Here is a 16,913-nt window from a genome sequence, read left to right on the forward strand (position 1 = left end):
TTATTATAATACATGAAAATTTATAAATTTTATTGATATAATAGTACCCACACACTGCCTGCTGATAATAATAATAACATACAAAATGCTCAATACTTTCTAGAAAAAAAAAAAAAAAAAAAAAAAAAGACAGTTAATGGGTATATTACAAATTTGATTATATAATTATACAATAAAAATAAACCGTATAAGTATTAATTAATTTTGATTATAAAATTTTCTATAAACATAATATAGAGAAAAAGAGGGTATGGGCATCTTGATATTGCCAAACCAGAAAGCGGTTATAAGTGATTTTCAGGCCTTTACAAACCCCACACACACCTAACTTGTCTTTCGCACGTGCCATCGTTTGCGTGCAGGCGTTGTTGGGTTTATAAATACAATCTGCTTATCTTATGATGTACTTATCTAGATATTAATGCATGGAAATTACCATGCACCCCTCACCAGCTAATATCCAATTCACCCATTCCCCAAATTATTGGGTGGGCATTTTGGTAATTTCAATTTGGAAAAGCATGGTGGTAGTTTGGATCATTTGAGATGACTTTGTACTCACCTTATCTTTATTTTATTCCGTAGTTTGTGTTGGTTTTCAAAGCCCATTTGAAATTACAATAATACCCTTCATTACATTTTGGTCATTTTCCCTCCCAAAATTATTTATATTATGTACGTAGATAAGGGTATTTAAGGCATTTCGAGAGATTACTAAATTACAATTCAAGTCTTCGTTTTTGTTTTTAATTTGCTTTGTTTTTATAATAAAGTTAATTGTAGAAAATAAATAATAATAATAAAGTTTTTTTCTTTTTTTTTTTTCTTAAGGGAAAAAAGGTGAGGAAGGAAGAATAGCGACCTGTTTTCTTTCTAGGTCTCCTCTGTGTTTGGGGCAGTGCTACGGTTGAGAGAGATATCAGTCCTGTAAGCCTCCATTTGCTTGCTTATATTTTTTTTTTGGGTTCTTTAAACGGTTTACTTCACCTCTCTTTCCACGAGCTGATTGCCAAAAAACACTTGCTACTGCAAAGAGAAAGAAAAGGAGAGATAGAGAAAGAAAGAGACGACAGACAGACGACAACAGAGAGAGAGAGAGAGAAGAATTCAAGAAGCTTTCAATACCACAGAAGGGAAAACGATGTCTGAGAGCTTTACATCCTTTCATACTCTGCAACTCTAAGAGGTATATATGTGTATGTGTGTGTGTGTTTGTGTGTGTTGTGTATATGCATATAAATAAATTTATACATATTAATACACAGCATCAACAAGAGAGAGAGAGAGAGAGGTTACTAAGGAAATCAACCACCAAGAGGGAAAAAAAAAATAATAAAGAACCAATTACAGACCCAATTGATACTTTTTCTTTTTCATCTTCTCTTTTTGGGTTTCCTGTTTCCTCTCGTACTGATACAATTCAATCTTCATCGCTATCTATATATTTATATTCCTTGATAAACAACACTAACAGAAGATGGGTCTTCTTTGTCTTTCTCCTGCCTGACTTCTCTCTCTCTCTCTCTCTCTCTCTCTCTCTCTCCCCAGAATTTTCAACCACCCAGAGGGAAAGGAGAGAATTCTGCAGATGCTACGTGAAACACAAGTGAGATGATGAAGAAGAAAATAGTGATGACATGGGAATAGCCATTTTCTCTCACTCCTCCTCCTCCCCCAAGTCCAATTCTATGTCCCAGGAGTATCAACAAGCAGGCATCTTCAGCTTCTCGAATGGCTTCGAGAGATCGCACCAAGATCAGCAACAGCAACAGCAACAGTCACAGCTGCAGATCCGGAGAGATAAAGTCAGAGTTCAAGGGTTTGAGCATCCTCCGCCGCCATTGGTAGGAATTGATGAGGATGATCAGTCTGCTGCCCTTCCTGCTGTCTACGAAACAGCTGGGATGCTATCGGAAATGTTTAACTTTCCTCCGGCCTCCGGGGAATTACTGGACTCTAATTATCGACCAACTAGACCCGATTGGTACAACAACAAGAACCGCGAATTAGGTCAGCAGCAGCAGCATCATCATCAGATTTCGGGGATTCATGCGGATTCGGCGGCGGCTATGCAGCTTTTTCTGATGAATCCACAGCCAAGATCACCATCTCCGTCGCCTCCTGAAACTTCCTCCACACTTCACATGTTGCTACCCAATCCATCTACTACTCTTCAAGGCTTTAATGTATCAGGAGCAGGTGGTGCTTTCGGTACCAGCACGGTACTGCCTCAACCACAATTCACATGGGTTGCTGAAAGCAGTCGCCCAAATGAAATTGGAGGCGTGGTAGAAGGGCAAGGCCTTTCTTTATCACTTTCATCATCTTTGCAGCACCTGGAGGCGGCAAAAGTAGAAGAACTGAGGATGGGGGATGGTGGGTTATTGTATTACAGTCAAGGAGGAGGAGGAGGAGGAGGGTCGTCTTCTGGTCAATACCAGTACAAGAATTTGGGTATCCACCACCAATCATTACATTCGCAAGGTGGAGTGGGTCAAACCCATCAGGTTCATGTCGGATTCGGGTCCTCAGTAGCAGCAGTAAACGTGCTTAGGAATTCAAAGTACGTGAAAGCCGCACAAGAACTGTTGGAAGAGTTCTGCAGTGTTGGTAGAGGTCAGTTCAAGAAGAATAAGTTGGGTAGGCACAGCACAAACCCTAGTTCAAACCCTGGTAATGGTGGATCTTCTTCGTCAGCCAAAGATCTCCCTCCTTTATCTGCAGCTGATAGAATTGAGCATCAAAGACGGAAAGTCAAACTTTTATCCATGCTTGACGAGGCATGTATATATCATCTCTTCTCCCTTCATCTTTCCATCAAGAGTCAAGAAACCAATTCTTGTTTAATTTCTTTCCCAACTCAAATCTTTTGTTTTTCAAAATCACAAAATAGAAAATTTGAATGATTTTGTTTTAAAGAAACCCATATGGGGAAAAGCCGGCTGTTGGTGAAATAGGGTTGCGTAGGATCTAGGAGGTAGAGTTGCCATTTTCTATTCGATTGAGTCTAATTTAATTTACCAGTGTATGGTAAAAATACCAAAAGAGCATTTAGGTGAATGTATTTGTCTGTTAATCAGAAAGAAACGACGTTCCTCCTGTTTGGGAAGATGACCATTAGCTCACCGTATATTACGTAAGAAAGCTACTATGAAGCTACAGTTGCTATAGATTTTCATATACCCATCATGGTAATATTCCAGAAAAGCTATTGATTTGTATTTTTTTATATATGGTTGACCTGAGTAGGGTAGTTGTTATCTCTTTCTTTCTTCTTTTTTCCTTTGTTTATGTTTATAGTCACACTAGCCTCTCAATTGGGCTACATTTGAGAAGATATTGACAACGCTCATCAAGACCCAGCTTATCTACTCTCCTAGCATGTACAACGTCCAAGACCAAGTCTTTTCAAAATAATTTTTTATTTTAGAAAACTCTAAATTATCTTCCTCACTGTATCCTTGACTATCAAATCAATGGCACGCACTCGTTTGTTTTTCCTCCATTTCAGTTAAACTGTATCTTTCATTCAAAGAACTTATAAATAAATTTGGATAGTAGGAGACAAATATTAATGGCTCATATACGTTTGCAGGTAGATCGGAGATACAACCATTACTGTGAACAAATGCAAATGGTAGTAAACTCATTTGATCTAGTGATGGGTTTTGGAGCAGCAGTGCCCTACACTGCTCTTGCCCAGAAGGCAATGTCCCGGCACTTTCGGTGTCTGAAAGATGCAATTTCGGCCCAATTGAAACACAGCTGCGAGCTGTTAGGAGAGAAAGACGGCGCAGGCACATCTGGGATAACAAAAGGAGAGACCCCAAGACTACGTTTGCTGGAGCAAAGTCTGAGACAGCAAAGAGCGTTTCATCAAATGGGGATGATGGAACAGGAAGCATGGAGACCACAAAGAGGCTTGCCTGAGCGCTCTGTCAACATTTTGAGAGCCTGGCTTTTTGAGCATTTTCTTCACCCGTACGTTCACCTTTACTACTCACCCATTTACTATCCTCTCTCTCTCTCTCTCTCTCTCTCATATATCTATAATAATAACTAGTAAAGTAACTTCCTTTTTTTAAAAAAAAAGGAAAAATTGGACAGTTTAACTAATTAAAAACGATTACTAGTACACATATGATATAAAGTGAGCGTATATTAGTAGTAGACTTGGAATCACGAAAACCCAGATGCTGCATAACACTTTTCTCTTCTGATGAGTGCATATATAGAGCAATAGTGATGCAGTGTGGGGTTGGGATGTTATGTTGTCAGCTAAAAGCTGTTAAAAGGGTGTTGGTTTGCTCACTGCTTTTTTTTTCTTTTTCTTTTAATTTTTTCTGGTGATTCATTAAAGTTTTAGTTAGTCACCTCCCTAGTGAATAGCTATAAGAAAATTAAGAGAAGAAAAACAAGTTTATTAAAAGTAATAACTCCATTCCACATGCTGTGAGAAGTCTTTGTGTTGATTCTGAGTTGGTGGAGTGATGGTTTAAGATTCTGACGCCCATGCAGCGAAAGAAGAAAGGTCTCGAATTAATCCCTTGTATAAAGGTGGAAGAAGGAGTCTCATGTCATTTTCTGGTCTCTTTCTCAGGTATCCAAGCGATGCAGATAAGCACCTCTTGGCTCGACAGACTGGTTTATCGAGAAATCAGGTTAGCTACCTCCCCATCTCTCTCACGCACGCACTACAAAACTGTAAATACAGAAAAAGCCCTAGTCTACACCATGTAGTTACGTACAATAAAAATTAATGAGGGAAAAAGATTTATGGCTTCTGCTGCTCTGCATAATTGAAAAACCAGAATGAAGTGTGAGAAAGAAGAAGAAAGGGTTAAGGAAGCTGATGGAGCATAATTAATTTGCATGGTTTCGTTTTTTTCTCTTTCTTTTTTTTTTTTTAACCTACTGAAAAAGAGAAACAACATGTGGGTTTCTTAGCTATTTTGTTTTTGTTTGGATGATTACTGGGGACATAGATTCTGGAATTGAGAGACATAAATACTCAGCCAGCGGTGAAACTCTTTAAAACTATATATTTAATAGCAGAGCAGCTAGCAGAAACGCAAGTACATGAGACTTTGCAGCTTTATCTAACACCAATCCAACCACACGATAAACAAAAAATAAAATAAAAAACACACTATTTTATGAAAAAAATATAGGGTAAAATTGTCTTGCCCTTTTTACCCAGATCAGATTTTTTTGGCATCATCTTCAAGTTCAACATAATGTATTACGTACTAATCATTTCCTTTTTAAAATGCAGGGTTAATTATTTAATGAATAATAAACCTTTTCTGCATGCAATCCAAAATTGAAACTCATCTGCCATTTAAAAGTGGGAATAAAACAAATGTTTGGTCCAAGTCCTATGTCTTGGTGTAATTTATAACTTATCTGTAATAAAAAACGTATGTGGTCGCAATAAATGGAGTCCACCCATTAATTACTCCTCCTCACACACACACATACACATACACACATATACATACATGTATATATATACCCACAGTTTTACAGCGGCAAGTTCTTCTTTTTCTAAACTTTAAGAATCTTAAGAAATGGGTTTGCTGATTTTCAGGTATCAAACTGGTTCATTAACGCAAGGGTGCGTTTATGGAAGCCGATGGTTGAAGAAATGTACCAACAAGAAACAAAAGAAGAAGAAGAAGAAGAGACTGAAAAAAACCCAAACAATGCACAAACACCAACGCCTTCAGCAGCAGCAGCATCATCATCAACAACACCAACAGGCAAAAGATCCGATATCAATGCCCAAGAAAGCGACCCTTCACTCATTGCAATCAATAGACAGTCCTTATCAGATATCCAACCCAAACACCCCTCAACCACCGCCGCCGCCTCCACCGCGATCGCCGTCACAGACGCCGCACCGTATAGTGACTCCGACAGCCTCCACCACAGAATACCTATGGTCGACGACAGCTGTCGACGTGGCACCATGCTACCACCGGATTATGGGACCACCTCGTCGTCTGCTAACGCTGACATTAGCTCTGCTCTTATTAGCTTCGGGACCACCGCCGGTGACGTGTCACTCACTCTAGGGCTACGCCATGCTGGAAACATGCCAGACAAGACCTCTCCCTTCTCGCTTAGGGACTTTGGGAGCTGTTGATCGATCTTAAATTTGAAAAAAAAAAAAAAAAGAAAACCAAAAAGAAAATACATGATAGCTCTTATTTTTCTTTTTCCTTATCTTTCTTGATTGATATTCACTCTATTTTTCTTATTTTACTTCTTTTTAAATGTCTCATTCTATCATTAACGAAATACATAATGAGAATATTAGCATTAAGTTAGTTGGCTAGTATAGTTGTACGTCTATTAATATTGTAATTGTATAGTAGACTGTTTTGCCACTTTGATATTATAAATATATATGTCTATATAATACTAAGTCAAGTTTTTTGTATCATTATATTTTTTTCAGTGGAATAATATATATGCAATGGAGATTCTTAGAGGCAAAGAAATGATAATAGAATTATTTAGATACATATCCAGCTTGTTTACTGATCCCAGAAAAATACCCTAATTAATTATATGAATTTTGAGTTGTTTGTTTTTAGCTGTATTACCAAGATGTTGTAAATTTCAGTTTCAAACACTATATATATATATATATATATATATATATATATCATGAATTTGTGCTGTGTATATTTATTTCTTGATAATCTTAGTGCTAATTGATCTTGAAGTAAAGGCACGTGAAAAAATTCACATCAAGGAATCTTTATTTATTTACAAATAAGACATAGTTACTCACAGCTTATATATATTTCTTTTCTCCAAATGGTGAAATTGTTTGATTAAAGATATTTAGAGATGTTTTAGGCTGATTAAGCAGCTTCGGAATAAACTAGACAAATCAAATAATTTGGAGGAAACAAAAGAAGAAAAATTAGTGTTATTATGAAATGATTTTGGTAGTGGAAATTAAATGTACCCAACGAACATATATTTTAATTGCGTGTAAATAAATGTTTAATGGTAGCTTTCAATTTCCTTAAATTCCAAAATATTAACTATGCAAAGCAACAGCTCCTCTTTACCTAAGCAATAACTTGCTTTTTATTTCATCTCAATATACATTAATTTTCTTCATTCATTGAAAATCAATCCATCCAGTTCAAAAATAAGACGTAAAAAGACATACATTATGTGTCTTCTTAACCGACACATACATAGATTATCTAATTATATGGTTTAAGAATTTAAAAAGAAACACGAGAAAAAAAATTGTTCATCAAACACACAAAATATCCTCAATCAACATGTCATTCTCTGTACTATTTACATGGGGAGATAGTGTGTGTATATACATATATATACATATGTATAGAAGATGGGATAAATCACTTTCTGTATCAGAGAAAATACAATGCCTTATATGGCGCAGATGAGCGTTTCAGTTTGGCGTACGCCTGAGTTTGAAGCAAGGTCACTTTCATTAATTCATCACTTCCTGTTTAATCTAACTTAGTCTATTTAATTTAATCTAATCTAATCTAATTTAACCTAGTTAATTAATTAATTATCAGGAGGTAGGTGGCCAAGTCATCGTCAACGCCATGTGCTCACGTAGGGTTTCTGCACACAATTGAATCCTCCCTCTGCGCCATGCATTCACTGCACTTCTACCTCCATATATATAACACACACACACACAAACATATCAAGACCCTCATTTTTACCACTCGACATACATCTTAGTTAACCATATATAAATTTTTAACTGTCAAAAACGTATTATGATATTTTTTTTAAAGCTGCATTAGGGAATGTAAGATATTCTGTAATTATTATGTGTATGTTTTTTTTTTTTAAAAAAAAAAAAAAGGAAAAAGGAAAGGAAAGAGCATTTAATAAATAAATAATTAGTAGATGAAAAATAATAAAAATGTATGGATTATTGGTGGTCCCAATCAACAACACCTGGGCTCATCAAGCAGTACAAGGGCACGCAGAATGGTTTGTTTGTCTTTTTTGGGCACATAAATCACAAATTTAATGCGAACGAATTTTTTCTATCTACACACACATAATTAATAATTACACTTCTTACAACAGCTTGCGGGTCCGGGTTCGGGTCCGGGTCCCCAACTCTAAACAAAATTTGCTCTGCAGATAGCGACATAACAGACCCATCTAACCCTCTACTCTTCGGGAATGGAGATTGCTCTTGCTCTCTTTCTTTTTTTATTAAGGAAATAGGTTTGAGATAGACGGAGATTAAAATAGGATCACCTGTGGGTGACCACTCTAGGCCCATTCCAGCTCAACTAGTAGAAATGTATTTCATAATTGATAATTGGCCACTACATTTGCTTTTAGGCTCTCTTTGTAATCAATATAGAATTGACTTCCCTTTTAGCCTTATGGGTATCTTGTAACTGATGACCAAAGTTCTTGCAATACAACACAATGTATTTTAAGATGTGTTTCTTTCTTAGCGATCTCTATATTTATATATGAAATTTTTTTCTCTAAAAGTGTTATATTATACTAGTTTTCTATTATCTTCTTTTCACATTATACAATTTTATCAACATGCTTGACGGAGCCATGTGTTCCATCAAGCTAATTAAAGATAAAAATTTCATGTCCTTTTTTTATTTTTTTTAAAGTAAAAAAGTTAATATGATTAAAATAAATATAAATATACAGTTGGTTTAGTTTCAAATCATTAAGAAACTTTCTCTTCAAACTACAAATAGAAAACCAGAGACAAGACAACTATAAATATTAGTCAAGTTGAAAGAAAAGAATCATTGGGATTTAAGACAGAATTTGATGGTTAAAAATACTTCACTTGATTTATTTATCTTCAACACATTTATCTGTTGTATACAATGTCCTAATTTATTCACAACTCATATACGTATTTAAATAAAAACAAGAAAAACTATTTTAGGTTGAAGAAGGAACACAAATATGAGCACATACTTTCCAACTTCTATAGCCTTAATATCTAACCCAGATTTGAAAAGGAGGCTAAATGTTTAGAGAGCATGTTTCAACTAAATTTCAAAAACTAAGGATGCACATAGATATATGAGGAACGCGTATAAGAGCATGTGTTTGTTTATGAAAATATTTCTTTTTCTCATAGTCATTCAATACGTCAACTTTGAAAATTAGACTCTCAACAATACTTTTCCGTGCTCATAAAGGGTAGGTATTTTTCTAAAATATCTTTTTCAAACTAATGTTGGTGAAAATAACAAAAGTTTATCCTTAGATATTTAAAAAGTTAACCTAAAAAATAATTCGGTGAATATATTTGCAATTTCACCCACTGAAGAGATGAATTGTGAAAAAAAAAAAAAATAGAACGAGATATAATTTGAAGAATAAATTGTAGAATCTTTAGTATTTATTTCTATTGATTCAATAAGTATTTGTAATTTAAGAAAAAATCTTAACTTTAGCGCATCATAAGTATTAGAATCCAAATAAGATTAATTCCAAAAGTTAGAATTGTAAACAATATAAATCAACTTGAATTTACGAAAAAATCGAAGTTTATTACTTTTCTGAAAGTTTAAAGTATTAGGATAGAAGATTCTAACTGCAGGTAAAAAATTACTCGAAGGAACATGCACTAATAAGTGTTTTGTATCCCATTTCATGAGTACACTTCAAGTTGTGAAAAAATACTTTGTGTGCCTTGTACATATTCATGCAAGACACACTTGTGCATATAAGACACATGCACTCCGTGTTCATGTGAGACTCATTTATGCGTACATAAAGCACCACAAGTTGCAAGAAGTAGGCATTTCCTTGCTTATAATGGTTTAAATGCTATTGTAGAGTCTAATGGTGCTACCCCATTCTACCATGCTTCTAGCTTCAATTATTGAGTTTTACTCAATTTCTTTGACACTTTTTAGTTCTTTAAATACTCCAAAGGTGGATTTTGATATTAACCGAATTTGTAAATTTTATTTTATATCTATTTTTGAATTATTTAAATTCTTTAACAATTCCCATAAAACTAAAGCATTGAAAACAATCTAATATTATCTAAAAATTATGAAATATTACTGATGTAAACGTTTCATGAAAATATTAATAATTTAATTAGTATAGGAGATAAAATTGAAGCTAAAGTCTCTTACTTGAATGGTTGTATATCAAACAAAGTGAGAGTCTATCTCTACATTCGTCGTTCTTGCTTGGAGATGTGGATTTATTAATAGATAAATGGCTTTAATATTCCAACACATAAAATTAAAACAGAGGTTAACAAAAATCTAACTTCGTATAACATATGTTGTAAATAATAACTTTATATTTACTTTTAATAGATGACCTCATAATTGTTGTTTATTTCTTTACTTGTCAAGATATTAAATTTAAACCAAAATAAATTACAAAGCTACTTGTAGAACGTCTATCATTAGAACATCCAGTCCAGCTAGCATAAAAAAAAATATTATAAAATAAAAGTAGACTGAGCGAAAATTAACCAAATAATCGCAAGTAGGAGCGTGGAAGAATTATCAACACTTATTAAGAGAAAAAGCTATATTTGATCTAGTGAGTATAACGTATTGTAGGTGTAATACTCTAATTTTGTTTGAATTAGTTAATTTTTTTTCGTTGTCGTTATTATTATTATTATTATTATTTTTAACATTATGTAAAGGATGCACCCAAGAAAAAGATGGAAGAAAGAAAATTGAAAAAAGAAAACAAGAAAAAGAAAGGAAAGAAAAAATCACAAAAGAAAAAAGAGAAAGAAGAAATGAAAAAATTGAAAAGAAGAAAATAGAGAAATGAAGAATGAAAAAATGGAGAAAAAAAAAAAAGAAAAAAGAAAGTTTGGTTTGGGCCCTTCTATTTCTCCTTCCCCTTCTCTTACCCCTTTTTGTCCTCTTCTTCTTTTGTTTGTTTGGTTTTTTACTTTTTCTCCCTTCTCCAGCCCATACGCTCAGAGCGCCACAAGTCCAAGAGGAGAACGCCCAGCCCAATCGCAAGGGAGAAGTCCAGGGAAGAAACAGCATTCCTGAAGCGCCGAAAACGGCGTTGTGTGGGTTTTAATTAAACCAGCGTTTTTCTGGGTTAACATTAAAAACACTAAGCGGGGCCCTCCTCATTGTCAGCTTCTTCATGTTTTCTTCAACAGAGGCATGCGTGGGACGAAGAAAGTGAGAGGCGCCCTAAGAGAATCTCGAAACATGAGCTGCAGAACGTTATTTGAAGAAGAAAGAAATACAAGAGAATGGAGGAAGACGACAGATTGATGCGATGATGATCAGGAAGGATTTTTGGGCACCATTTGATGGCGGCTCTTCATCTATAAAAAGAGGAGGAACAAAACCCGAAGGGAAGAGAGGATTCTCTTCAGGAACTTTCTGGGTTTTTAGAAGGACAGGAAACCGTTCAAAGGTCTTAGCATTTGGATATGCATTAATGATGAAGAAGAATTAGCAAAGGATTAGGGATAAGAAGAATGCCATGAAATTTATATATTTCACATATTTTTAATCCTCATCAACTGTGAGTACTTTCAATTGGTATAATTAACTTTACATAAAATGTTGGCGGGCACGTGCACTTACACTAGAGATAGAATCCATCATTTCATTCATCCTCAAAACACCCAAAGAGGAAAGGATATCCTTTTTATTCTGCCCTTGCCTCCCATTCCTAAAAAGGAAAAGACTTTACATTACCAACACGACGGCTCCTAATCAAGTCCCGCTTCATTTATATACAAACCTTTAATATGAAAACGTATATTTATTTTGAATCATTCAATCAATTAATAAAGTAGTCCACGGCTAGCTTGCTACTTGTGGCGTTTTGTCAACATTTTTATTGTATTAAAAATTAATTTCAACTTATGAAAATATTCTTATAACATTTTAATTAATTCATTTTCTTCAATCCTAATTACCTTAAGTATAATTACTTGTTAATTGTAAATTAAGTAGGAAAGATTTATTTAAGTATTAAGGTTTGTTTAGAAATTTTATTCTTACTCCAAAATAGGATTCTTTTTAATTAAGGTGAGTGTAAAATATGACATTTTCAACCATAATAATAGCCAGTCACAATATATATATATATATATATATATATGTATTTCACAAAAAGAATTTCTATGAATCTTTTGTTTCCTTGAATGATCATATGTTAATCCCCTTTTATTATACACATTCCTTTAATATGATAACAATATGTCAACTTTTCTTTCTCATCATTTTCTCTTTTAAATAAATACCAAGTTTTACTTAATATATATTTTTTATTTTATAACATAAATTAATTTTCTCAAAAGTTATTTTAGAAATTTATTCAACTTTGAAATAACTTTAAACAATTTTTCACATAAGAACTTGAGGAATAAATTTTTAAAACCTTCAAATTGGATTTTTTTTTAAAAAAATTCTTAAAAAATTGAACTAAAAAAAATGAAACCACGTACTTTAATTAGAGGACATTACACATAGAGACATCTTCCGTTTTTTTTTTTTTTTCCAAATGTATCCATTTAATCTCCAAATATTAAATCTTCCTTTTTCTCCTGTTTCATCACCTATATGGGATAAATGTTTAATATATTTTTTATTGTTTTTGTTTTACTGTAAATATTCTTTTCTGAGTCTTACTTCAAGAAATATTAGTATAGATTAAATATATGTCACTCATCAAAATCAGTGCATGTGATTAAATAGGAAAACAGGATTTAAAGCCATTATTTGAGGATATAGGGTTGTAACTAGATATTCAATAATGATGAATTCTTCTTGGTTTTGAATTATGAATTAACTCCATTAATTGTGCCAAAAAGAGCAATTTGTCCCTTGTGTGGGATAATGTCAGTATGATTTTTAAGTTATTACCTTTCTATGGATATGATGTTGGTTTAATTATCTTTACATCCTAGTGCGTATTTGAGGGTGGGAGTTACCAACCGGAGTTCTTTCCCTATCTTTTATTTATGTATTATTAGCATAGATCAAAATACTTTTTGCTCATAAAAAATCAATACTACAATGTATTCTTGTGTTACTGTGTGCCTAAGTATAGATCAAAATATCGAGTTTCATTTTGGTCAAGTGTGGTGGGTCATGTTTTCTACAGGTGGTTGGGTCCTATTTAAAGGAATGGCGGTTTGATGGTGCAATTTTGTTACGGTGACACTGAGCCCTCTTACTTCTGGAAATTCCCTAAAATCAGTTTAGTTTTATTTGTGATCTCATTTTACTTTTGATGCTATGAATTGTTTCAAGCTATGAAGAACATTTTTTATAAACATGTGCTATGAACTTTATTCTATAGCCTATAAAAATGAGTAAGCTGTTATAATTCTCAATATTCATTATGATGATACGAGATTATGGGAAAAGTTCTTCGAAGTTTACACTAAGGATTAACTAGAAACTCTTTTTTTTTTTTTTTTTTCTATTCCAAATCCAATACATTTTGTAAATTTTGAATTTTGAATTAATGACGAATGTTAAAAACACACAACAGGCAGAAGTATCAAATATGTACACAAATACATTCGTTAATTAGTCTATACTATATACTTGGTTCATTATACATTCCAATTCCATACCACTTTAAACTTAAAATTTCTAATTTTGGCTAGCCAATTATTTTGTCTTTTAGTAAAAACTCTGCCAATTTAAAATATTTTGAAGTATATTATTTTTAGAGTTTTGGCTCGTATTACTTGCTGTAATACTGACTACTTAACTGTTGTGTCTGTCATAATCTTGGGCGGACAAAAAATAGTTTTTTTATTTGCATATGACGTAAGATTTGAAGAAACAAAAGGTATAATGATGCTTAATTTTATATTGGAAATCAATTTTCAAATTTGAATAATCAAGATAAAATAGTTAACCAGGAAATTCATGAGTATGAAATAAGTAAATTTTGATTTAAAAATATTTTTAATAATCCCAGAGATAAATACTTTCAAGTTAAGCTCATATTAACCATCCAATGTAAATGAGTATGAAATCTAACTCAAAATTACCATTGACCTTTATTAATGTCCAATAAACATATGATAATTAACAAATTTAGAAAAAAAAAAATTATTTAACATGTCACAACTCCATAATAATATAATCAATAAATTCAAAGGAGATAGAATTAGACCCTAAAAAATACACCAGTAAATTTAAAGAAATTTAGATTCGAGTAATGGTCTCAAGTGAGAAAGTGGCATAGCTTCATTAACTTTGTCTTAAATTTTTTATTTTAATTTTGAAATGAAGTAAATAAGAACCTAAGTAAACATAAACAAAGAAAAAGGAAACTAAAAATTGATTTTAAATTAGCCATTTTCAACAGGGGAAAAAATGCTCTCTCTGAATGACTTTTCTCTGCTTGACAAAGGCATGATGCCACCGTGCATGGACGATGATCACTCAACCAAGAAGGTGAGAATAAGGGAACGTCCCGACTGGCTGATATTGGGGGAGGAGGACATTTGTGCCACAACCTTGGGCGAGAATGTGGAAGAGGCTAGTGTCATAGATTTGACAGAATCAGAGGATGGGGAGTAAAGTAGGGGACTTTACGGGCGCTGGGAAAGCAATCGAGTATCCTTTAAAGACAAACTTACTAATGCAAAACTGGCGAAAAGTAAGGTTGTCGACTTTAAAATTGGAGAAGAGGATATGATACTGGCTTCGGATGGGAATATCTAACAGTGGCATTCTCGGATAAGGTCCATAATTACCTGGTTTAATCCATGAGGAACTTGGCAGTCGTCCGTCTGTTGGTAGAGCCATCAGCTACCGACCTCTCCCCAACCGCCTTTAGAGCCTCTAGCGGCTTGCAGGAACATTTCAACTACTTGATCTTGAGAATAATTTTTACATGGAAAAATTTACCGATCCCAACGATTACTCACATGCATTGATCGGGGGCCCTTGAGTCATCTATGGGCATTACTTGATGGTGCAACCATGGACGGCCTCATTCTTAGTCGATGATGACCGTCTCACTTCGGTGGTCGCCTAGGTCACTTTATGGGGCTGCCTATCTAATATTACCACAAAGGGGTGTTGAGAGCCATTGTCAGGACTGTTGGTTCAGTGGTGAGGATTGATTATAATACAAAGTCGACGGAGAGGGGGACGTTTGTGCGTCTGGTTGTCTCGGTGGACCTAACCAAGCCCCTGGTTTCTAAACTCTGGATATAGGGGCACCTTTAGCAGGTGAAATATGAAGAGCTTCCAATGATTTGCTTTGAGTGCGACTGTTACGACCACCTCCGAGAACACTGCTCGAGGAAAGCCACAAAAGCCCTAGTTGATGAAGCCACTTGAGGAGAAGGAAGGAATCAGTCTATGCCGCCCCAGCCAGTGGCAGAAGGAGAAAAATTCGGACCTTGGATGCAAATGACAAGGTGAGGACGGAGGAGCGACAAAAAAGGAAACGACTCTATAAAAAGGAATGGCCCTGGATTTGCCAGCCGTAACGGGATGCTTTGAGCTGATTGCAGAGATTAGGGAAGAAGATAATATTAATGCTGATTTGCATGCAAAATTATAGGGATTATGTGTGGGGGGTGTTAATGCTAATGAATAAAGGAGAGAAAATTTGGGCAATCTCAGTGAGAGGGTGGTAGATAAGGAATACAGTTTAAATAAGTAGAAGGAAATGGAAAGAAGTAAGGTCAAGCGGGGCTGGGTTTTTACATGTGGACAGGGCCTTCGTAACATGCCCGAAGGCCCAGGCCCAGTAATGATTGGAGCGCATGGGACTAAGCAGCCTGTTGCAGGTAGGCCCAGTGAGGGGAATATGGGCCTCTCAGTTAGTCCAGACTCAGCGACCTCGATCCATCAAGGTCCAACTCTCCTGGACCCGACCAAGCACTCGGTTATTTGGATCGAAGACTAGGGCGTGATGACTTCCCAAGCCGACCTGGCCAAAATCGGGGAGGCCGACGTTCCTTCATTGAACTCTCGCACCTAGAGGATGGTCTAGCCCCCAAATCGGCGGCGCTCAAGCATCCAGGTGAACAAAACATCGTGTCGTGACTATAAGGTAAATAAACAATGCGAGGAAACCTTGGACACGTCGACGCTTTCACAGCGGAGCTCCTGGGCTGTGCACGCATAGGACTGAGGGTGGTCAACAGTCTGACGGTAGCCAGAACGAAGGCCAGCCACACCGCTGTTGACGGTTGATTTCGTTTTGGGTTAGGATATTGTCCTTTTTGTTAAGTTTTTTATGGATTTAAGAATTCTCACTTAGAATTATCAAGGTGCTGTTAATCAACGTTTGATTGTCAACACTGACCGTCGATACTCACTTTGATATAGCTGCGCGTCTCGAGAGAAAAAATGGATTGCATCATTGGTCACCTTGGTTCGAATTCTTCTCATAGGGTTGAAGCCCATGGTTTTAATGGGTGTCTTTGGCTTATTTGGATTGATCCATTTCGAGTGGAAATCCTGGTGAATAATATCCAGTTTATCCGTACCCGGATTCATTACAACGGTAGTGAGCCAGGTGTCCTCTTTACTGCTGTGTATGGGCTCATATCTCTTAGCAAAGTAGTACGATCTAGGAACCGTGGCTACTCGCTGGGGACTTCAATGCGATTATTGAGGGGTCTGATAGACAAGGCGGAGCCATTAGTGGTAGTGGTGGGTGCCCTCTCTTCTCCCAGTTTATCGGTTATAATGGCCTCTCTCAACTTGACTTTATGGGACCTAAGTTCACTTGGCAACAGGGAACTCTACTCCAACGTCTGGATCGGGCCCTCATTAATTCATCATGGCTTGACAAGTTTTCAGACTCCTTCGTACAACACCTTCCTAAGATCTAGTCTTATCACAAACCTTTTCTCATCAGTTCTAAGACGCACAATACACCGAGCTCCCTGCCTTTCC

The 16,913-nt window shown here is 35.3% G+C and overlaps 1 protein-coding gene across 2 annotated transcripts; it reads left to right on the forward strand.

Annotated features, from left to right (window-relative positions):
• Nucleotides 1-816: 816 nt before the first annotated feature.
• Nucleotides 817-6,430, forward strand: BLH4 (BEL1-like homeodomain 4). Of its 2 annotated transcripts, XM_088217961.1 has the most exons (5): nt 817-1,186; nt 1,549-2,784; nt 3,600-3,981; nt 4,601-4,661; nt 5,591-6,430. In XM_088217961.1, exons 2-5 carry the CDS (start codon nt 1,638-1,640, stop codon nt 6,146-6,148), a joined length of 2,148 nt encoding a protein of 715 aa, XP_088074087.1. In that variant the 5' UTR covers nt 817-1,186; nt 1,549-1,637; the 3' UTR covers nt 6,149-6,430. The 2 variants fall into 2 exon arrangements, with proteins under 2 accessions (XP_088074087.1, XP_088074088.1); XM_088217962.1 differs by lacking the exon at nt 817-1,186 and having other exon boundaries at nt 1,224-2,784.
• Nucleotides 6,431-16,913: the final 10,483 nt, after the last annotated feature.

The sequence above is a fragment of the Carica papaya genome, chromosome 4 (genome assembly GCF_054855325.1).
Source record: "Carica papaya isolate Zhongbai chromosome 4, ASM5485532v1, whole genome shotgun sequence".
Taxonomy (NCBI): Eukaryota; Viridiplantae; Streptophyta; class Magnoliopsida; order Brassicales; family Caricaceae; genus Carica; species Carica papaya.

Bases quoted from the DNA above. Each gene is read 5' to 3' on its own strand.
- BLH4 (XM_088217961.1), top strand. From the start codon at position 1,638: ATGGGAATAGCCATTTTCTCTCACTCCTCCTCCTCCCCCAAGTCCAAT. The intron at 2,785-3,599 runs GTATATATCATC...GTTTGCAGGTAG, and splicing joins ATCCATGCTTGACGAGGCAT to ATCGGAGATACAACCATTAC. The intron at 4,662-5,590 runs GTTAGCTACCTC...GCTGATTTTCAG, and splicing joins CTGGTTTATCGAGAAATCAG to GTATCAAACTGGTTCATTAA.